The following is a 24234-nucleotide window of genomic DNA, read 5'->3' as shown; positions in this document are numbered from 1 at the left end:
GCCCGATGAAGTAGAGCTGAATGTGTGTGCTTAGCACACACATTCAGCTCTACTTCATCGGGCTAATAGAATGCATTGGCCAGCGCTGATTGGCCGAATTCCGTACTCTGGCCAATCAGCACTGGCTAATGCATTGTATTGGCGTGATGAAGCAGTGCTGAATGTGTGTGCTTAGCACACACATTCAGCTCTACTTCATCGGGCTAATAGAATACATTGGCCAATCAGCGCTGGCCAATGCATTCTATTAGCTTGATGAAGCAGAGTGTGCACAAGGGTTCAAGCGCACCCTCGGCTCTGATGTAGCAGAGCTGAGGGTGCACAAGGGTTCAAGTGCACCCTCGGCTCTCCTACATCAGAGCCGAGGGTGCGCTTGAACCCTTGTGCAGCCTCGGCTCTGCTACATCAGAGCCGAGGGTGCGCTTGAACCCTTGTGCACACTCTGCTTCATCAAGCTAATAGAATGCATTGGCCAGCGCTGATTGGCCAGAGTACGGAATTCGGCCAATCAGCGCTGGCCAATGCATCCCTATGGGAAAAAGTTTATCTCACAAAAATCACAATTACACACCCGATAGAGCCCCAAAAAGTTATTTTTAATAACATTCCCCCCTAAATAAAGGTTATCCCTAGCTATCCCTGCCTGTACAGCTATCCCTGTCTCTTAGTCACAAAGTTCACATTCTCATATGACCCGGATTTGAAATCCACTATTCGTCTAAAATGGAGGTCACCTGATTTCGGCAGCCAATGACTTTTTCCAATTTTTTTCAATGCCCCCGGTGTCGTAGTTCCTGTCCCACCTCCCCTGCGCTGTTATTGGTGCAAAAAAGGCGCCAGGGAAGGTGGGAGGGGAATCGAATTTTGGCGCACTTTACCACGCGGTGTTCGATTCGATTCGAACATGGCGAACACCCTGATATCCGATCGAACATGTGTTCGATAGAACACTGTTCGCTCATCTCTAATGGATACATCTATTATCAATGCTACTCTGAGTATCAAAACTAATTTCCTTATTGTTTCAGATCTCTTATCCAGCATCAGGATGAACCTAAGCTCGGCTAAATAGCCCTCTTATTCATACTGTCATAATCTGTATACACCGGACAGTTCGGTATCATGCCCCGATATAGCATACTGTATCGATTACATGCTCCACTTCATCCAATTAACCCTATCTGGGCTGAGCTATTTTTTACACCCATTTCTTTGTATCATTATTCCCTGAACAGAAACAGATACAGGGTTTTTCCTGCAGGCACGTCTAGATTCATTAAGTCCGGAATATGAAACCGCACCGTGGAAATAGTTACCAACGCACGCGTGCAGTATCAAGGTTTCCAACTTATTTACAATACGTTATCGAGAAAAGGAGTTGATGTGTATTTTACAGTATTGCAACAAAATAAAATTGAATAAACAGTTAAAATGTGTTGCTTATTTCATCAATCCATTCCAACGGTATTTATACATGCCACTAAATATCCCTCTACATCACTACATTGGAAAGCCTACATAGGAAAAAACGAAGGGGGGGGGGGGATTTAGATTGAGAGGAAAAAGAGGGGGTGGGACCAACCAGACCACTATGCATCTACAGAAAAGGTAAAAATGATATAGAGTCATTCAGACCCAGTGGTTTCACAGATTTACACCTAAAAATCCACTGGGCCTCACGCTTCGTCTTGCCGACGTAATTGATATTGCATGAGCACGTGGTGATGTAGACCACTCCCTCAGATCGACAATTTATGAAATCTCTAGTTTTAAAGTCCCTCTTAGCTGCGTGCGCCTTGATCTCCGGGCCTTTTTTGATATAACCGCACGCTCGGCAGCTACCGCATTTAAATATGCCTTGAAAATTCGATTTGTCCAACCATGATTTTTCAGAGGGTAGTGGTTGGAGGTGACTGTGCGTCACCATGTCGCCCAGATTTTGTCCCCTCTTATATGTGATGGAAGGTTTCTCTGGGATGATGTCTCGGACCACGGGGTCCTGTTTTACAATGTCCCAGAACATATCAAAAATCTCTGAGACCTCCCTCGTGTGCTTGTCAAAAGTACCAATCATTCTGATGGTTCTCTGTTCCTCCACCCTAGGTTTAGGTATTAGTATTGTTTCCCTCGGTGTATTCCCAGCTAAGCTCCGTGCTTTCTCCAATAGGGGTGTTGGGGTACCCTCTTGTCCTAAACCGTTCCAATAAATTTAGGCTTTCTCTCTCATAGGAGATTTCCGAGGAGCAGTTCCTCCTAACGCGCAGAAACTGCCCCTTCGGAATCCCACGTTTCAATGGAAAAGGGTGGTGACTATTCCAATGTAGTAGTGAATTAGTCGCTGTTTCTTTTCCCAAGGAAGCGCCCCACAGCTCCACACCCCAGATCCATGTTCTAGATGGGGCGGTCTTGGCAACTCTTGACGTGGAGGCGCTCTACAGCTCTATCCCCCATAACCTGGGGTGTGGAGCTGTGGGGCGCTTCCTTGGGACCCGGGGGACCCAATTTTCCGGACACAGTACTTTCATCCTTGAGTTATTGGAATTTGTTCTCTCCCACAATTTCTTTTTATTTAATGGGAATGTGTACCATCAGCGGCGGGGCACCGCGAGCTAAGAGGGACTTTAAAACTAGAGATTTCATAAATTGTCGATCTGAGGAAGTGGTCTACATCACCACGTGCTCATGCAATATCAATTACGTCGGCAAGACGAAGCGTGAATTCCGCAGGCGTATTTTAGAGCACGTAGGTGATGTAGTTCATAGGAGAGAGACCCCTGTTGCAAACCATATGTGGGCCTGCCATAATGGTGATCCCTTTGCACTAAAATTCCAAGGGATAGAAAAGGTGCCCAAGTCTGTGAGGAGAGGGGACTGGAATAAATTTATTTTGCAGAAAGAGGCCCAGTGGATTTTTAGGTGTAAATCTGTGAAACCACTGGGTCTGAATGACTCTATATCATTTTTACCTTTTCTGTAGATGCATAGTGGTCTGGTTGGTCCCACCCCCTCTTTTTCCTCTCAATCTAAATCCCCCCCCCCCCCTTCGTTTTTTCCTATGTAGGCTTTCCAATGTAGTGATGTAGAGGGATATTTAGTGGCATGTATAAATACCGTTGGAATGGATTGATGAAATAAGCAACACATTTTAACTGTTTATTCAATTTTATTTTGTTGCAATACTGTAAAATACACATCAACTCCTTTTCTCGATAACGCATTGTAAATAAGTTGGAAACCTTGATACTGCACGCGTGCGTTGGTAACCATTTCCACGGTGCGGTTTCATATTCCGGACTTAATGAATCTAGACGTGCCTGCAGGAAAAACCCTGTATCTGTTTCTGTTCAGGGAATAATGATACAAAGAAATGGGTGTAAAAAATAGCTCAGCCCAGATAGGGTTAATTGGATGAAGTGGAGCATGTAATCGATACAGTATGCTATATCGGGGCATGATACCGAACTGTCCGGTGTATACAGATTATGACAGTATGAATAAGAGGGCTATTTAGCCGAGCTTAGGTTCATCCTGATGCTGGATAAGAGATCTGAAACAATAAGGAAATTAGTTTTGATACTCAGAGTAGCATTGATAATAGATGTATCCATCACTACTACCCCGGAAGCTACACGGAGGCGAGGAGTTTTTTGGCTGTATTGTATTAATGCTCCAATCCAATGAGTCGTTCATAGTATTGCACGATCCACCAACGGTTAAAATTAAAACTAGTATATTGACATGACTTACCTTAGATACTCACCACTTGTCCCACAGTTTTCATCTTTTGTCTTTTGTGCTTTGGTTCCGTCCGTCCATCAGGAATGTAGCCAGCATCTCTCTTAACATAGCGCAGATGCGCTTTTGCTATATTGGCCCATGTACGACGTGGCCCCGCCTCCAAGAGGCCAGTCCACATTACACTGTGGACTGGTGGAATAGCTGTATGGGCGTGTCGAATGGGTGGAGCTGGGACGGCCTCAACACTGTTTAAAGCCCGTCCCTACAACGCTCAGTGTCATACCTACACAAGTACTGGGGTCTACCACTGAGGCCCCAGGAAGTGCGGTTTTCACTGCAATACATCGTTTCTCTAGCAATAATCATCCTCCTGATGAGCCATAGTGGCGAAACGCGTAGAGGAAGCCAACTATCATGTTAAGTTATCGCTGCAGTAATAGGCAGGGCACCAGAGTATAGAAATGACTATACAGCTGAGTACATAGTGTGGTTACTTGGGGGAGTCATAAGATTAGCTATAGGTTGACCTGACTTATTATCTAACCCTAGTCTCCACTACTCACTATACACAATTGTATATACATATATACCTGCCTATTTACAATAAGAATCATTATTTAGTTGCTAGATAAGAGTTTTGCTGGGAAACCATCTGTTGTTATGCCGTTCATTAAAACTCCCCTAACAAACAATATATTGGAAGGGAGTGACACAGAAAGATACGGACGATACCACCTAGCAATACATGGTGATTGTACCAACCATAAAATAGTATCAGTCATTTGTTTTAGTCACTTTATTCACTTTATTTATTTTGGAATGATCACTGGGTGTAGATTTTCAACTATAGCCAATAAAAGTTAGGTTTTATTATTTTTGTGTCTAAAATGGAGTACCCTTGTGTGATTCAATTTCATGTAACAGCATTTTAAAAATGTTTTATTTAATTCTTAAATGACGTTTAAGACATTGCATACAATACCATGGGGAACTGAACATTAACTTAACACCAAGCCTAAGTTCAGACAACCATAGATGAAAACCCAAGGGGTGCTGTTTTCATGGTTTGCACATTGCAGTAAATGGAGGGATGTGTGAAAATGGACAATAATAGAGCCGACCACCAACCTACTTCCTACAACCCCCCACCCCCACCTTCTTTCATCAACATATAGAATATTTGTTCAGCCAGGTCCGCTGCTGTTATATCTGCAATGGTCAGTACCCCTGGCTTGCTAATTAGATGACTGATCGACTTTACTATTAGACTACTAATTGCAAATCAGAGTCATCTTTACTAAGCAGAAGCGTATGTTCGAATATGTATTGTTTATAATAGACATTTTTACGTTTCATACACCAAACATATTTCTTACACATATAATGATCCACTATGGTTTTCAGATATACTAAAAAAAGTTTTCTACACCTGCCAATTTTTTTTTTATTTATATAGTAATTAAATGATTTGGGATTTTGTAAAGGGTCAATTTTACTACAAATTTTAATACATTTACAATTGAAGTTGCTAGTTTCATTATCTCCTCATGTAGAGTTTACATATGGTATATAACATGCTATTTAAATTTGCTGCTTAGAACAGGCTTAGTCATGTGATTTCTCAGGTGAATATACCTCATTTCTGTTGGATTACAGGCAGTATTAGGAGTGTTATGGTCTTGTACACATGCAATTGCATGAGGATGCGGTAAATTGCTTGGAATTATTTATTATATCTTTCTTTTTGATAAGTCTATGGCAGGGTTAGGGAACCTTGGCTCTCCAGCTGCTGTGAAACTACAACTCCCATCATGCTCCATTCACTTCCATCGGAGATCCAAGAACAGCAGAGCAAGTATGCATGCTGGGAGTTGTAGTTTTGTAACAGCTAGAGAGCCGTACGTTCCCTACCCCTGATCTATGGTGTTTGATAAGAATATTTGTTGTTGAATGGTGGGATTCTTAAAGTCAATGGGATATTGTATTAGTACTTAAAGCTGCTGCTACACTTTGTATGGTGTATGAGGAGCATGGCTCTTGGCATCACCATTACATTACCAGTAGCCTTACTGCTCTGAAACAGCTGATCTGCAGGTGTCCTGGCTGTTGGATCCTGAAAGACCTAATACTGATAGCCTGTCCTAAGGATAGAACATCAAGATTACAAAGGTGAATAACACCTTTCAATATGATAAAACACTGCTGTTAAAGGAGTTTTCCGGGCAAAAAAAACTTGTGTTAAAAAAAAGGTATTTTAGTGGTATTAATTGCACCAAAAACCTTTAGCAATGTTTTGAGTGATTTCTGGCTTTCTCTGGGACCTGCTGACATTCTCTACATTTATTTACATGCTTCCCTCTAGCTTACTGCTGTCTTAGCCGGCAACTCCCATGATCCCCCTCTTCCATACCCCTCCCCATTTCCCTAGCTAGCCTTTGGACTAGTATCCCTATCTATCTACTTACCTATCTCGCTCAGCCCCAATCCCCCCATAATTATACTTACCTGTCTTCGGTCCCGGCGGCATCTTCTTCTGTGGACATCTTGCACATGCGTGGCATGTGCTCTTTGCTTCTGTGCAGGCGCCGGCAGAAGCAGAGGAAGTGCCAGAAGAAAAAAAGTATGTAAGGGACGGGTCGGGGGAGTTTTGGTGATGTTTCATTTCCGGAAATGCGGAAACGGAACATCACCGGATCATCACCAAATGCGCCTGGGTCAGTCACGTGACAGCCCCAGATGTATAGGTAAATATAGATTTTTTTTTATTAAAGTCAATTAAAAGTTAGTCGGGGGAGGGGGTTTAGTTTAGGTACTGAATTTGTAATTATCACGAACAACCCCTTTAACCCCTTCCCGACATGCGCCGTAATAGTACGGTGCGTGTCGGGTCTGTAACTATGGCTTTAAGCAGTAGACAACCGGCTCTGATGCCTCCGATCGGTCCCCGGACCGATCGGAGGTATTAACCCCTCCGGCGCTGCTGTCAAAGGCGCCAGAGGCGCCATTTTCCCGGCGGCGCATGGGCGCCACCATTTTGGCAGGGATCGCCGGCTCCTGGAGCATGCTCCAGGGCCGACCCCCCGTTGCCATGACAGCTGGGAGCCTTGTTAAAGACTCCCAGCCGGTCTGCAAAATCTCTCTTTTGCAGGCTGGTGTATACAGCCTGCAAAAGAGATGATGATTTTTTGCAATGCATTGCAATGCATTAGCATTGTAATGCATTGCATTAGTGATCAGACCCCCTGGGGTTCAACACCCCTAGGGGGTCTAATAAATGCAAAAAAAAAAATAAAAAAAAAAAGTAAAAAAAAATAAAAAAAAATATAAAAAGTATTAAAAGTTCAAATCACCCCCCTTTCCCTAGAACAAATATAAAAGTAGTTAAAAACTGTGAAACATATACATGTTAGGTATCCCCGCGTCCGAAATCGCCCGCTCTACAAATCTATAAAAATATTTTTCCTGTTCGGTAAACGCCGTAGCAGGAAAAATAGTCAAAAGTGCCAAACCGCCGTTTTTTCACTGTTTTAATTCTGATAAAAATTTTAATAAAAAGTGATCAAAGCAATAACATTTCCCGAAAATGGTAGAACTAAAAAGTACACCCGGCCCCGCAAAAAAAGACGCCCTATACATCCCCGTACACCGACGTATAAATAAGTTACGGCCGTCGGAATATGGCAACTTTTAGAAAAAAAATTTTTTAACACCGTTTTGGAATTTTTTTTAGGGGTCAAAATGTAAATAAAACCATATAAATTTGGTATCACTGGAACCGTACCGAAACACAGAATATAGGGGACATGTCATTTTGGCTGCACAGTGAACGCCGTAAAACCAAAGCCCGTAAGAAAGTCGCAGAAATGCATTTTTTCTTCAAATCCACCCCATTCTGAATTTTTTTCCTGCTTCCCAGTACATTATATAGAATAATTAATGGTGGCAACATGAAGAAAAAATTGTCCCGCAAAAATTAAGACCTCATATGACTCTGGGAGCGGAGAAATAAAAAAGTTATGGGGTTTAGAAGGAGGGGAGTCAAAAACGAAAAACGAAAATCAAAAAATGCCATCGGCGGGAAGGGGTTAATGAATTTTGAGGTATGTTGTGTATGTATTATAATATTGTAAATACATATTTATAGAATTTCAATGATACCTCTTAGTACAGTGCTGTTATTCTCTAATGGTTTACAAGTAGTATTTAGAATGAGAATGTAGTATTTTATCATAAGAGAAGTTTTACTACTTCAACATTTACTTTTTATGGATATGATTGACTTACCATTTGGTTCTCAACAGGATGGCATAGCCAGCAACACAAGTGACAGAAAAGAGAGGGAATAATGCTTAAAACTGTTCCCAAAAGAAATAAGAGCCACATGTATCCACTGCTGATGCAACTGATCATGGCACCTTAACAAAAAGAAATACATACAATTTATTATTGTATGAACAGTGAAAATATTTAATATGTTCTGCAGTAATAGGATAATATGTTTTTACCACTTCTACTTTGGGCTGTACTTACAAATGGGAATGTGAAAAGGTGTTCCTGCGTCTAGACAACATAATGATAACAGTCCATTTTCTAATATACAATAAAATCCATGAGTGTGCACAACATGAAGAGACATCCTATGATCACTACCAAACAGGTAAAACCTCACTTGTATGTTTCGTACCTTAGGCGGTCAGTTCTAAATCATAGTATAAAGGAAAGAAGACATAACAGGTTGATATATACCCCACATTACAGCTAGCCACCTGTTTGGAAGGATCATGTGATTTTCACAGCAAAGTAAATTTGTATAGTTACAAATCTAATAAGACATAACAGTAAGAGAACAAAAGTAAGTAAAGTGTACTACAAAGCAATGATACTAAACAGGCACATTTGGGTATTGTAAGCCGATGACTGGTCAGGTAATGGAGGAGGTGTACATCTCACCCAGACTACTCAGGTGGGTGAGATGAGAAAACTCCAGGAATGTTTGTTCTCAGCAGATAACTTTCGTCTGCTGAGCGTTTTGGTAAATGCTCAGTATTGGGCTGGATTTTTAGGAATGACAGGTAGGATTGGTAGTGGGACCTGTCATTCCACCTCCATCCAGTCCACACTTTGGGGATGTTCCGACAGTGAATCGGCTGCAGAGAGTCTCCTTGACAAGGAGGCTTAAGAAGCCAACTCCAGCAGCAACATTTTGGCAGAGCTTGGCTGGAGAGCCAACAGAGAGGTCATATTTTTGGAGCTATGTCCTGAATGATTCTACTGGCTGTTGGATTTCTGTTATTATAGGTGAGGTAACCTATTCTATGTTTAGTTAGAGCCTAGCCGGGCAGGGATTTATTTTTGTATTGTTTCCTTTTGTTGCAGCACTACCTTTTTGAGTGAAAATAAACTCTACCTTTGTTTTGGACTTTTGTTTCTTGGCCACCCCACTTAGCAACCCCAGACCCTGACAGTATGATCACAGAGTTTTTTGCAAGCTGAAAAAAATCTGTTTCAGGAATTATGAAACGTCTTTTGATGCATTTTTTTACATAATGCGTTTTTTGTAGCGTTTCTTGGTTGCGTTTTTCTTTTTTTTTTTTTTTTGCTCCAACACACTGTATGGACCTGGAAACTTCACTTTAAAAAATGCTATGTATACACTCAAATATCCTTACTAGTGACCAAAAAGAATAAAACTTAACTTTTAATAATGACTAAAAGTGTCCATAAAACCCAAACCCATTAGATATACCAAAAATGCAACTCTGTACTAATGATGTCAGAGGAAAAAAGTAGACTGCGTGGCTATTATACTGAGAGGGACTATACTGTACTAGGTTATTTTCTTTTCCAATTAGTACCTAGTCCTTGTCCTCTATTCAAGTCAGTGATTTTGCCACACTGTCTTAAAATATTGTGCTCACAATCTGCACTACTAATTAGCCAGTGAGGTATATTTAGTACGGGTAAACCACCTAAGGATGGCAATTGTGTAACAGCCTTAAACACACAGCTGTGACGTCAATCCATGCAGCAGAAAGGTAGGCTGGATTGCCGTACGGGGACACCCTTCAAGAAAACTCATTCCTCACTAGAAACACCTAAGTATGCTCCTCAACGCGTTTCCCTAATTTCTAGTTCATCAGGAGGATTGTACAAATAAGTAGCATCTTGATGACGATACGATGTGTGGTAAAAACCAGTGCTTGGCCCCACTACTTAGGGATTGACCAAAAAATGCTAGCGGTTTTTCCGCTTCCCATTCATTTCAATGGGTTTTTCAAGACAGAATCCGCCTGAAGTACGTCATGTCGCTTTTTTTTCCTGCTACCTGAAAAATTGGCTAAAGGAAAAAAACTGCTACTGATTCCCTTTTAAATGAATTGGAGGTGTTTTTTTCAGGTGGATTCCGCCTCAGAATCTCCCTGCAAAAAACTCAGTGTGAACATACCCTAATAAAACTGCATATTATCCAACTGAAAATTTTACCCTTTAGGTAAATGAGACTCTAAAGCGAATATTCAAAAAGCTTCTACCTCCAATGCCCATCTCTTCTGGGGTGTGTAACCCTCTAATAATAATAATAATAAAAATATATTTATTTATATAGCGCCAACATATTCTGCAACACTGTACAATTTGTAGGGTTCAAGTACAGACAAAAAGACACATTACAAAGAAATAGTCACTTCACACTAAGCCGACCCAAATATAAGCCGAGGCCCCTAATTTTACCACAAATAAACTGGGAAAACTTATTGACTTGAGTATAAGCCGAGGGGGGGAAATGCAGCAGCTACTGGAAAATTTCAAAAATTAAAATGGTCGGAGTTTTTGGGTGCAGTAGTTGCTGGGTACTGGGGAAGGGGAGCGGGTGTTTTGTCTGTCTGCCCCTTCCCTGAGCTTGAGGACTGGGTTTTTTTTCTTCCCCCACTTGGAATTCAGTCTGGCTGAATACAGGGTATCTGCTGTGCTCCTATTGACCCCTTCCCGACGGAACAGGAGCACTGCAGATCCCCTATATTCAGTAGACCGGGCATTCTCAGACACAGGGATACCTAATGTGTTTGTGTTTCACAGTCATTTTCTACTTTTATATGTATTCTAGGGAAAGGAGGGATTTAGAACTTTTATTTTTTTTTTAACCACTTCAGTACCGGGCCAATTTGTGCTCCAGGACCAGACACATTTTAGTTTTATTTTGTATGTGCGGTTTTGAGGTCTGTAACATTTTTCTCGTATTTCTCAGTCAACTAATTTTTGCGTCTTTTTTCTGGGACACATAGGGCTTTATTTTTATGTTGTTTTTATTTTCAAATGTGTTTTAATCTGATCACTTTTTTTTTGTACTGGAGGCTGATTTCTCCTATAACTGGGGCTGGTACATTTAGCCTCAGTTGCAGGAGAAATACAGCCTCTTGCACGCTGTATATACAGCTTACTGAGCTGATCTGGGGTCCTGTAGAACCCAGCAGCTCTTGTAAGACACTGCTCCCGGCAGATCATGTGACCGCCGGGTCAGAAGGCGGCTGAATTATGGCAGCGTCCATAGCTGTGTATACAGCGCTCATTGAGCACTGTATACCCAGCGATCGAGATGGCAGGGGAGGTAATAAATCTTTCCTGCCATCTCTGTGGGAGCTCCGGCTGAAGTTACAGCCGGCTCCCAGCTTCAGTAGCTGCACAATCTTGTGCAGCTACTGTGTTCTGACTGGACGTACAGGTACGTCCTGTCAGAACTAGGCAACCACTATCCGGACGTATATACTCTATGGGCGGTCCGGAAGTGGTTAAATCTTTTTTTTTTTTTTTGCACTATTTTATGGGAGATTCTATACATTGATATTGTGGCTGATCATAGACCCCCCCCCTCCCCTAAAAAAAAAAATAAAAAATTTTTTTTTTTGCTGACTCGAGTATAATAGGGGTCTTTTTCAGCACAAAAACTGGGCTGCAAAATTCGGCTTATACGCGAGTATATACAGTAATGATTTTTTATAATATAGCCTCACAAAATAGTAAGTAAAATATTAACTAAATATAAAGTAAAAAGTTATTGGCAATGCAAAAACATAATTTTTTCCCCCACATATATTTTATTCTGCAAAATTACTAACACATAAAAACAAATCCCAATATAATTTAGGTATTTGTACCGACCCATAGAATAAAGGTGGCATGCTATTTATGCTGTATGGTGAATGGCAAAAATGTTATAAAGCAATGCCAAAATTGATTTTTTTATTGTCCAACCCCCAGGCATTGTTTATTAATGAAATTATTTATTATTATTATTATGTTAGTAAAGTTTAGTCAATAAGCTATAGGCACCAGAAAATAGTGTATCTTATCCTGCAAAATATCAAGCCCTCATATGAATACATCACCAGAAAAAAAAAATAATAATAATTTGTACCCACACAAAAAAAACTAAAAATCATGACATCTGACTGGCTGAGACAGGAAGTGTATAAGCTTTATAATCATGTATAAGGTTACAACCCAGACAGTTTTTATTAAAGAAAAGACATCAGAACTGACCCTCCATAATCAAAGGAGCTAGTGGGAAATTAACGGGGAATTTGTTGTACCCAATTTACTCTTCACAATCTTACATATTCACTTTTCACCATCCCCTGTGCATTCAAAACTGGAAAACTAATTCTTACTATACCCCTTGTGCCCTTCGAGGGTGCAGTTTTCAAAATGGAGATTCCACTTTATTGGCCCCTCAGGTACTGCAAACAAAAATCAAAGAGCCTTCCATTCTGTCCCATGCTGTGTTCTGAAGCTATATTATATACCCATCTATTTGACTTTATTGTACCCAAGATAACCCATTTTACAATGTCATATGTGATGTGGCACTGTGACAACTGGAACAGTATATTTATTTAACTAGAAGTATAAAAAAAAGTATGTCTGGGAAAGACAAGTCTTTGGAAAATTGGGCGTTTCATTTAATTTGTAGATAAGTGGGCTTTTAATGAGGTTAGTTAACTCCAAGGCGGAGGCACTACAAGTAAAGTGTCAACCCTTCCCATAATATTCCCTGTCTGGTGAAGACTAGCTGTGGGAGCCAGAACCAAATGAGCGGGTGTCAAGCACTGTGTTTGTGGAGATACTGGGTAGTAGGCCGAGGTTCTCATCATGAGGGATACTGAACGTGTTAGTCAGTAGCCAGACAGCTGAGGATTTATCTTGTACATCTAAATTCACTGTGTTGGAATGAGAATTTATTGGATATTTCTTGATTGCAAGGTTTATCTCATAAGATAAAATAACTCTCGAGTTGTCGCAGTGGGTATTTCTGTGCTGTGCTGTTTGGTCACACAGTGGAATGCAGAATTGAAGGAGTGCTAATTGGGCTTTGGAGCCACTGACTGCTATAAAATGAATATATTCTGTCACCTAAGCCACTGACTACTATATCAGGACTAAATACTGTTACGGCCGCTACTAACCACTATAAGAAGAATAAATACTGTCACATCACCCACTTACCGCTATACCAGGTCTAAATACTGTCACATCAGACACTGACTGCTATACCAGGACTAAATACTGTCACATCACCCACTGACCGCTATAGCAGGACTAAATACTGTCACATCAGCAATTGACCGCTATACCAGGACACATCAGTCACTTACCGCTATATCAGGACTAAATACTGTCATGTCAGCCGTTTACTGCTATATTGGGACTAAGGGCTCGTTCACACGGGGGGGCAGTGGGGCAGATTTTGGCACCGAGAGTGATGCCGCTAGTGGAAAAAGAACACTAGTGGTCTCCATAGACCACCATTGTATGGAGGCGGATTTTGAGGCGAAATCCGCAGTCAAAATATGCGTCCTTGCCCCCGTGTGAACAAGCCCTAAATCCTGTCACATCAGCCACTTACTGCCAGATTCTCCTCTGCCCTCATAGTATAATCCACAAATAGCTGTTTTTACTGTATAATGCTAAAACCAGCTAGCCCATTTGCAGAATAAGAGCTAATATACATACAATCTTCCAGGGGCCAAATCTACTGAATGAGAGATGCAAACAATTAGAATAATAAGCACATATGGTAGATGCCAGTGACTGCAGTCTGATCAAAGGTTGTAACTACTACAAATCAAATAAAACAAGTTGCAGCTTTATTATCCAAATCAGTGCACAAATATGGCAAAATAAATCTTTACTTTCACTGTATTTTAACTGGAGTACTGCAGCTTTTTAAATTTTGCTTCGAACATGTGGATTGGCTTAAAAAATAGTAATAGTAAAATAGTAATTAAAAAGATACACAACCTCCATTACAATATAATAAAGTAAAAATAAATAACTACCTAAGAAGTTGAAACTCGTCATGCTGGTAAAGTATGCGGTTGGCAGTGTAGTAACAATTGCGATTATAAAGTAGCCGATGAGAGATATCACAATAGCAAGTAACAAAAGCAAAGTGTATGAGGCTGCTGCTAATAAGACCTGGTAAAAGAGAGAATGATCATATAAATAAAAACAAACTCCTGTTGAACAACATTGCACATTAGCATTTGCTAGTATTACTTAGGCAATTTAATAAAATAGACAAGCCAGTTTTCTGGTGCAAAAATGGCACATTTTGGGGGCCTCTTTCTTCATTTTCTGTCTTGCTCACCTTTTTATTTTTAGAAAAGTTAGTAGGAGCAGAGCAGAGATCAAGGAGGACCAAATCATCGATGCCTTGGCACGACACATTTACTATAGCTCATGCCAGAAAACTGGCTTGACACATACCCGATTCACTTTTGGTACATGGGACTTTGTAAGATATATCAGAATTATTAAGAGTTAATTCAAACACAACTTAAAGAGAACCTTTCACCACCTGGGTCACAGGCGGTGTAATACAATACGACAATGCACAGAATTTCACGTTCTGTGTCCCCGGTGAAGAGCTATCGGTGCCGGTACTGTAGCTTTTCACTGTCAGAAGGGAGTATCTGACAGTCTGTGAGGAACGCCCTTTCTCACAGCAGCGTCTATTGCGCTGTACTGTGTGAGGGGGCGTTCCTTACCACCCAGCGATGACGCTGAGTTGTGAGGAACACCCCCCCAATACGAGTACGTCATTGCTGGGCGGTAAGGAACGCCCCCTCACACAGTACAGCGCAATAGACGCTGAGCAGTGAGGAAGGACGTTCCTGACTGACTGTCAGAAACGCGCTTCTGACAGTGAAGAGCTACAGTAGTGGCATTGATAGCTCTTCACTGGGGGCACAGAAAGGGAAAGCTGAGTTCAGCGGCTTTTTAGCGGTGTATTAAACTGCATGTGCCCCAGATGATGAAAGGTCCTCTTTAAAGCAAACATATAAACCTCTTCAGACATTCTGTGGAAAGCGCTGTGAGAAAAATCACAATGTGTTTCTGAAGATTTTTTCGCTACGGCCTGGTAAATGGGCCTTCGCTTAGATTCACAAGACTTATTTTCATCCATGAAACTTGGTTTGTGAGAGAACCAGATTTCCCGGCCTGAATAGTGTGCAGGGAAAGGGATTCTTAGCATAATAGTTATCTATGATGCTAGGGGTCCTTGTCTCCCAGCTACATACTGTCTTATTACAGGACAGTATGTCACTGGGAAGCAGGGACTCCTAGCATCATAGATAACTATAGTGCTTGGAATCCCTCTCTCTGCACACTGTTCAAGGTGAGAAATCCAGCACTCAGAGACTGTATTTCAAGGGTAAAATGCAGCTTTGTTAAAGAGGACCTTTCATCAGATTCAGCACACTGTCAGCTTTCCAGCAGTATATAAAACTGCCTGTGCCCGATCTGATGAAAGGTCCTCTTTAGTCTAGTCTTATTTAAGGCCCCACATAGCGAAACGCAGTTAAAAAAAGTTTCAGAAAGAAAATGCAGCGCAAATGGAGTTTTTCTCTGCGTTGTTATATTTATAGGGAAAGCTGCCTGTTTGGAGACACAGCTTTTTCACAGTTCTTTTGAACTTCATTGTGTTAAGTTTAGATGCGCCTTTATAAGCGATGTATACTTTTGCCCCTTTTTTGTTTAAAAGGCACAACAAAAGGCAAAACTGGCGGGGACAGCATAATATCTGCAAAAAAAAGTACAAATGCTTTATAAATACATAGCTCAGGGCAGAAAAAGACCACAAGAAGGCACAATTTATGTCAAAAAAGGCACAAGTCACTTAATAAATGTGCCCCAAAGTGTCTATTCAAGTTCTTCTTTTTTTTTGACCGTTTTTCACAGCTAAAAAAAAACTAAAAAAAACTAGTATGCTCTATCTTTGTCTGTTATATAAATATATGGATCTATCATTGGCAAAAGTAATTTTTAACTAATTACATACTTGCATAGCCTTTAGAAAGGCTATTCCACACGTACCTTTTGTATGTAAATCGCCTCAGTAGTGTTTGAATAAGTCTGTTTTTATTGATATACTAATTAGGCTCCAGCGTGCATAAGAAGTTGTCAGCCAGTTCTCCTCTCCCTGCCGTGTGCTTTGTATGAGAGCAGGGACGAGTCAACAGCAGCCTGTGCTGTATATACAGGAGACAGTGCAAGATGAGACTTCTGGAGTGCAAGGTGGAGGCTAATTAGCATATGAATAAAAACAACCTTATTCAAAATCTACTGAGGCGATTTACACACAAAAGGTAGGTGTGGAATAGCCTTTCTAAAGGCTATGTAAGGATGTGATTAGTTAAAAATGACTTTTTCCAATGAAAGAGCCCCTTTTTAATGTATGTAAGATGGATTGGCGTACATTAACCACTTCTGAACCGCCAATAAAGTATAAACATCCAGATAGTGGCTTCGTTGTTTGTACCATTATGTTTTCAGCAGCTGCGCAAAATCATGCAGCTGTAGAAAAAAAAAAAAAAACAGCTATAACTTCAGCCTGAGCTTCCAGAGAGAAAGCAGGGAAGGTTTATTACCGACAGGACCCAGATCGGCTCTATTAGTCCTATAGTTATGTGCAGGAGACTGTATTCCTCCTGTAACTGGGGCTAAATGTACCAGCCCCAGTTACAGGGAATATCAGTCTCCCCCACAAAAGAAACTGTGATTAGATGTCCTCAAAGGTCTTCTATGGGGACAGAATATGAAAATTAAAATAAAATAAGTAGAAAAGTAAAAATAAATAAATAAAACACATCAAAAACACCGTAATGGAGAGGAAAAACTATTTTAAAAAGTTTGTGCTATTAAATTTTACAAAAAAAAAATGAAAGAGAAAAACAGACACCTTTTCCCTCTTCTTTTGTTTATATTTTCCCAGATATTAAAAAACATGCAAAAATAAAAACAACATAAAATAAAGCCCTATGTCTCACTTAAAAAAGACACAGAAATTAGTTGAAGAACCCAAATGATAAAAATGTTATAGCCCTCAAAACCGCACGTACAACAAAACCCAAAAATGCGTCTGGTCCTAAACCAGAAATACTGAAGTAGTTAAAAATGTATCGGCGGTCAAAAAAACAGGGCCGTGAAATTAATAGTGTTTTTTTTTTTTTTTTTTTTTTTTTTTTACTGACAGTCAAAAACTGATGCAAAACAGAAAAAAGAATGTTACAAAAATGTTTGGTTTTTTTCCTGAAGAATTTTTCATTGAGTTTTTTGCAGGAATTTCTCCCTTCAATATACAGGGAAAGAACTTGAAATTCCGCCACTAAAATTGCTGTATTTTTTTCTCAATTTTTCTCCAATGTCTGGATAAGATTAATAAAATCTCATTCACATGCTGAAACTGTAAACTTCAAGATTTTTTTTTTCTCTGCGTGACTTTGCCTTAGCTGCAAAATCACATATGTGGTTATTTAAAAAAGTAATAGTAAAATCATTCCACCAGAATTTTATTTTTCAGAACACAAAAAATGTGGTACATAAAGTGTTGACTTCTTACCTCAGCTACAATAGCCAGAATATAAATAGTAGACATGACATATACAAAGACTTGATAGTCAAATATGCCTCCAGGTCCATAAGTATCATAGAAGCCAAAATATGGAATAAAAAACATAACTAAGGAAGTATAGATTCCATACAGAATGTTCATGAAGATCCTGAGGAAGAGATGGGAGTCACGCTGGCCTCTGATGTAGAGATGTGGATACTGAAGGCTGGTTTTACTATCAAAATCCTGTATATGAAAATGACAAGACCGATGAAGATGCATTAAGAGGCGTTATAAACAACAATGCTAGAGAAAACATGTAAAATATACTTAATATACCCTCCAGTAGAAATAACAAATAGCTATATTCAGCTGTGAAAATCATACTGGTAGTGAGAAGCTTAGAAATAAAAGCTTGGAGGGGCATGAAATAAATGAAGCTCCAGTTATATAGAACGCCGCAGTACAGTAAGTATTACTTTAAGTACTAGATTTGTTTGCACAAAGAACAACATGCTACATGTATTATAAATATCCAGGAGATTGAGGTCCTTAAGTCTCCCACGGACCTAGTACAGTGCAATGCAGAGGAAGATGCACTGATAGAGATGATAGTAGTTGTAGTCCCCATAGGGCACACTCTTGTAGGCGTTGTTCTGGTAGAGGATAGTATTAAGTATGGTGTGTCCTTGAAGTAAAGTCCAATATGAATCAATGTAAAAGCTATAAAATAAGAGTTCTATAAGAATTAATAAGCATTCTATATATTGGGTGCCTAGGGCCCACCCTACTGCCATGTGAAATATCGGCCGTCCAGTTTTTGGCATCATGCATTTTCGTGCACAATACAGTGTGCAAAACTATTTCAACACAAAGTGGGGATGGCAATTGCTAAGATCCCATCCACTTTGCTGTGACTGTAAAACACTTTTTTACCACAGTGTTTATATCAAGTGGGGCCCTGGCCTTAAGGACAGAGGAGTGCCCTGACTATGGGTCTTGAAATATGGCGACACAAATCCCCTCTGACCTCTACTTCCTGCATCTGAATTCCTTACATGCTCCTGAATTATTAAGAGGCCAGAGTCACCTAACTACGTCTACTTATCCATAGGACAGACGATAATGAATCCAGGTTCCTGGTCCTGAGAATGGGGTTGTTTTTCTCCCCACAGTGAATTTAGTCTGACTGAATCCAGGCCGAATGTAGCCATGTCCTGCTGGACTGGAGGCGTTCATACCCTCTTTTACTTTAATGAGAGTGCCTGAGATAGACGAAATCCTGTACTTCACTATTTCAAGCATTCCCATTGAAATTAATGGGAGTATGGTCGCCTCCCGTCCAGCTGGGCACGGCTACATTCAGCCTGGATTCAGTTAGAAGAAAAACTCTGATTCTGAGGAGATTATGCTGTGAATAAAAGATAACTATTCTTCATGGCATCACCCCTTTAAAAATGTTATCCACCTTCTAATATTCTAGGCTACAGAATGCAAATGCATTGCTCAGGGACCGGATCGCCATGGTTAAAGGGGTTGGCCACTTTCAGACCAATATTGACAAACAAATGTACAATAAAAAGATATACGATTTTCCAATATACTTTCTGTATCAATTCCTCACGGTTTTCTAAATCTCTGCTTGCTGTCATTCATTCTGTTACTTCTAGAGGATAAGGGCTAGTTCACACGTGGGCAAAGGGGAGGTTTTTGACAGCGGAATTCGCTTCAAAAACCTCTCCTTTAACATGGTGGTCTATGTAGACCACTAGCTTTTTTTTTCCTCCTAGCGTTTTCCGCCTGAAGAAGCGACATGACCTTTCTTCAGGCGGAAAACGCCTGAAGAATTGCATAGAAGTGAATGGGAGGCGAAAACCGCGCGGTAAAAAACCGCGCGTTTTTTTGCACACAAAACCGCGCGGTTTTTTGCAAAAAACCGCGCGGTTTTCGCCTGCAGTTTCTATAGCACATATAGGAAAAAAAAACCTTAGCGAAAACCGCTAGCGAAAACCGCGTCAAAAACCTCGTCAAAAACCGCGTGGAATGCAAAAAACAGCGTCAAAAAAACTCCTCGAGGTTTTTTACCTTGCACAAATAAGCTATGCGGTTTTCACGTGTGAACTGACCCTAAGACTGCCCATGGTCATGTGATTTGCGGTCCATGGTCATGTGATGAGCACACAGGTGCACAGCTGATTACCAGGCAGATGTCTGATTACTGTGCTGTGACTGTAACGATCGGCACCTGTGTGCTAGTCACATGACCATGGGCCGTAAATCACATGACCATGGTCAGAGTTTTATCCTCTAGAAGTAACAGAATGAATGACAGCAAGCAGAGATCTAGAAACCCGTGAGGAATTGATACAGAAAGTATATTGGAAAATCGTATATCTTTTTATTGTACATTTGTTTGTCAATATTGGTCTGAAAGTGGCCAACCCCTTTAACCACTTCTGGACCGCCCATAGACTATATACGTCCAGATAGTGGTTGCCTAGTTCTGACAGGGCGTACCGCTACATCCAGTCAGAACACAGTAGCTGCACAGAGCTTGTGCAGCTACTTAAGCTGGGAGCTGGCTGTAACTTCAGCCAGAGCTCCCAGAGAGATGGCAGGCAAGATTTATTACCTCCCCTGCCTTCTCGATCGCTGTGTATACAGCGCTCAATAAAAAATTAATAATACGCTAATAAAACGCCGTTATTAAAAGTTATAGCCCCACCCCCGACGACACCATCCAAAATAAAAATTACCGTAACGGAGAGGAAAAACTATATTATAAAGTTTTTCAGTGACACTTTGTGTTATTAAATAAAATAAATAAATAAATAAATTGAAAACCAGACACAATTTCCCTCCTATTTTGTTTATATTTTCCCGGATATAAAAAAAATTAACACATTTGAAAATCAAAACAATATATAAATAAAGCCCTATGTGTCCCCGAAAAAAGACGCAAAAATTAGTTGACTGAGATATACGAGAAAAATGTTTCAGACCTCAAAACCGCAAATACAAAATAAAACTAAAATGTGTCTGGTCCTGGACCACAAATTGGCCCGGTACTGAAGTGGTTAAGGGCCCGATCGTTCCCTTGACCATCCAAATTGGGCCCCTGACCAATGCATTTGCATTGGTAACATGTGGACTAATACTTGGGGCCTACTGAGGGATTCACCAGTTCCCCGGTGGGCCAGTCTGACCCTGGCCCTGATAACTGTGAAAAATGAAGGCAGAAATATTTGACAACCATCAAGCAGCAAGGCATCGGACCAGGACAGATATAACTATGTTAAACACGATCTAGTATATACATTTCTATAATGCACAACAAAGTTTGAAATCAAGCAAAGATGCTTTCAGAAAAGTCTTTTTAACCCCTTCCCACCAAAGGCATTTTTCAATTTTCGTTTTTGACTTTCTGTCTTCCAAACCCCATAACTTTGTTATTTTTTCATTCACAGAGCAACATGATGGCTTAATGGTACCATTTAGTATTCTGTACCGTTTACTGGGAATCTGGAAAAAATTGCGGTGCAGTTGGAGAAAAACTCAGTTTGTCTGACTTTCTTACGGGCTTTGTTTTTGTGATGTTCATTGTGCAGCCAAAATGACAGTTACATGACAAGAATCTGCATAACTAATCATATGCTAAATAGATGCAAGTCACATTTATGTATGAGATAACCAAGATGATTGTCTACAAAATGATGGTAGTCTCACGTATTAAGCTGTAGTGGATGGTGAGATGTGGAGCAGAAAAGTCAAAAGTTCAAAACATTGTTACTTGTCAGTCAGCCTTTTTACATCAAAATAGCATTGATACTTCTGGAAATGTATAGAATGCTTAACCTGTCAGGTCAATTCTAGACACTAAACCACCCACAGCTCCTTATATACCTGGGGTTTAGTATCCCAAATCACCCTGTACTATAGCAGTCTATGCTCACAATTAAAAAATCAAACCTTTATTGAGATGACTCTGATAAGTCTCATTGAACTCACCTCCGATGTTCCCAGCACCTGTGCCATTCTTCCATGAAACAGAGGATGTACACCCCAGCGTCACTGTGCAGGATTTTTAGAAGCTATAGTATTTATATACTATAAAAAGAAATTAGATAAAACACGTACCTTGTCTATAATAGCCAAGTAAAGTGCTGGAAATATAGTGTACAGAATGGCATTGAAAACCAGGAACCAAGTATCACTTACAGCCTTTTAAATGAAAAAAAGAAATAAAAAATAAAATAAACATAATATTTTCAAAATGATAATATTTAACTAAGACGAAAATTTGACTAGCTGTATATTGATCAGTATTTTGTCTCAGTATCTGTAAGACAAAACCAGCAGTGCAACATAAGCAGAGTAAAAAGATAATGGAAACATATTTACACTTTCAGTGTTTTGGACCCATTCTTGGTATTGGCTAACTTTGTTGCCAAATTCATGACTAATATAAGGATGTCGCACAAAAACATACAGTATTTGAGATCCTTATATCACAATTTTTAATAGGTAGATAAATCTTTTAGGCTAATGCCCCATTCTGTTGAATTGCAGTTTTTTCGTTGCAGATTTTGCTCCAGTTTCTTGAGCCAAACACAGAAATAGCTACAAAAGGAATCACTTATACTTCTCCCTTATGTTCAATCCACATGTAACTTTGGCTCAAAACACAGCAGCAAAATCTGCAACAAAAAAAGCAGCATTTCAGGGCATTGACCAATATAAAACATGCAGCATATAAAGTAAATAGTGATGGGGTAACAGGGCAGCCCAGTGGCATATTGTTAGCACTATATCGGGCAGCGGCTGACAATGTCTCTAAAGCACTACAGACATTGTGGCGTTATGCTGGTGTTATACAAGTATCTTACAAGTATCTTATTTGTATAACATCAACATAGTGCCACAATGTCTGTAGTGCTTTAGAGACATTGTCAGCCACTGCTCGATATGGTGCTAACAATATACCACAATTGCTGAGAGAACTGCAACTGCAAGAAATACCCCACAATTGCTGTGGTGCCTTCAAACAGGCACCCATTGATCTCTTATTGATGACTTATCCTGAGGATAGGTCATCAATACAATAGAACTGGAATACAGATAACGCTGGGTTCACACCAGTGTTTGGGTCTCCGTTATCAGGTTTCCGTCTTCTGCATGCAGAAGACGGAAACCTGTAACGCCGAGTCTGTCCATGAGCGCTGGTGAGCGTATTATGCTCTCCGCGGCGAAACCTGTTATTTTAAACCGGACTGCATGTCCGACTCTGTGGGTTTCCGTCTCGTGCCCTGTTTTGTGCAGGAAACAGAAACCTGCAGAATGGAGTCCTGGGCGTAGATGTGAATGAGCCCTTACCTGACCAATAAAGCCTGATAATTTGACCACTGTCCTCTTTGCAATGGGTCAAAGACAATGAAACACTAACAACAGAAATTGACATTCTTCTCTGCTGCCTGTACTATGTACACTATGAGTACCAAGTCTTCTTAAGGGTATTATTATTATTACTACTATTGTTTATTTATATAGCACCATTAATTCCATGATGCTGTACATTATTATATCAATCCATGGTCCTTTACATTTGGGAGTTTGCATACAGTACCCAAAATATACAAATATAATACTAACAATGACCGACTGGTACAATGGGATAGAAGGCCCTGCCCACAAGGGCTTACAATCTATGAGGGTATGTTCACACAGTGTAAATTGAAGAGAAAAAAAATACTGCGTTTTACATTAACTTCCAAGTGGATGGGATTCTGGATAATCCCATCCACACATTGCAGTAAAAACATCCGCAGTGGAAATGTTGAGATTTCAAAAACGTTTGCATTTTTGGAAAATTGCAACTTGTCAATTATACCTATTCCTTAACATTGAGAAAAAAATATGATGCATTTCTGCCACTATCTTTTCCGCAGCATTTTTTGGCTGCGGCTCACTACATGGGGCATTAGCCTAAAGGAAATTTCCTAAGGATTCATGTTGATGACCTTTCGTTTTTACTATTGACCTATTCTAACCTATTCTATTTTAACCTGTTAAGGACACGGCCCCAAAAAAAAGCTTTAAGTTTATAGACACTTGTGTCAATTTATGTGGCTATAACATTGAGATGCTTTATGTTACCTAAGTGATTTTAAGATTTTTTTTTGTTCATGACACCTTGTACTGCATGTTAGTGGTACACATTGATCAATATTATTTTTCACTTATTTATGAAAAAAATAATAAGAAACTTGGAAAAATTCACAATTTTCAAAATGTGAAATGCTCTGCTTTTCAGACAGATACCACCCAAATATATTAAAGGCGCTCTATCATTGGGAAAAGTCATTTTTAGCTAAGCACATCCTTGCATAGTCTTTAGAATGGCTATTTCACAGGTACCTTTTGTATGTAAATTGCCTCAGTAGTTTTTGAATAAGTCTGATTTTATTCATATGCTAATTAGCCTTGTGCACTCCGGAAGTGCCTGTGTCTTTTATGAGAGCAGGAAGATGAGTCTTCAGCACAGCAGCCTCTCTGCTCTCATACACATAGAGCTGACAGTGCACACAGACGACTAATTAGCGTATGAATAA

At 40.1% G+C, this 24234-nt stretch overlaps 1 protein-coding gene across 1 annotated transcript in view; it reads right to left on the bottom strand.

Annotated features, from left to right (window-relative positions):
- Positions 1-3507: 3507 nt before the first annotated feature.
- Positions 3508-24234, bottom strand: part of LOC142189623 (phospholipid-transporting ATPase IK-like) — a 177992-nt gene continuing 157265 nt past the window's right edge. The window contains exons 23-28 of the mRNA XM_075262228.1: positions 21764-21847; positions 17636-17872; positions 14070-14208; positions 8023-8153; positions 5809-5879; positions 3508-3547 (exon numbers count right to left, since the gene is read on the bottom strand). Coding sequence (XP_075118329.1) covers positions 3508-3547; positions 5809-5879; positions 8023-8153; positions 14070-14208; positions 17636-17872; positions 21764-21847 — 702 coding nt within the window. The remainder of the gene's footprint in view (positions 3548-5808; positions 5880-8022; positions 8154-14069; positions 14209-17635; positions 17873-21763; positions 21848-24234) is intronic.

The sequence above is a fragment of the Leptodactylus fuscus genome, chromosome 1, assembly GCF_031893055.1.
Source record: "Leptodactylus fuscus isolate aLepFus1 chromosome 1, aLepFus1.hap2, whole genome shotgun sequence".
Lineage (NCBI taxonomy): Eukaryota > Metazoa > Chordata > Amphibia > Anura > Leptodactylidae > Leptodactylus > Leptodactylus fuscus.
The sequence above is the reverse complement of the archived record's forward strand: the minus strand, read 5'-3'. Positions and strand labels throughout refer to the sequence as shown.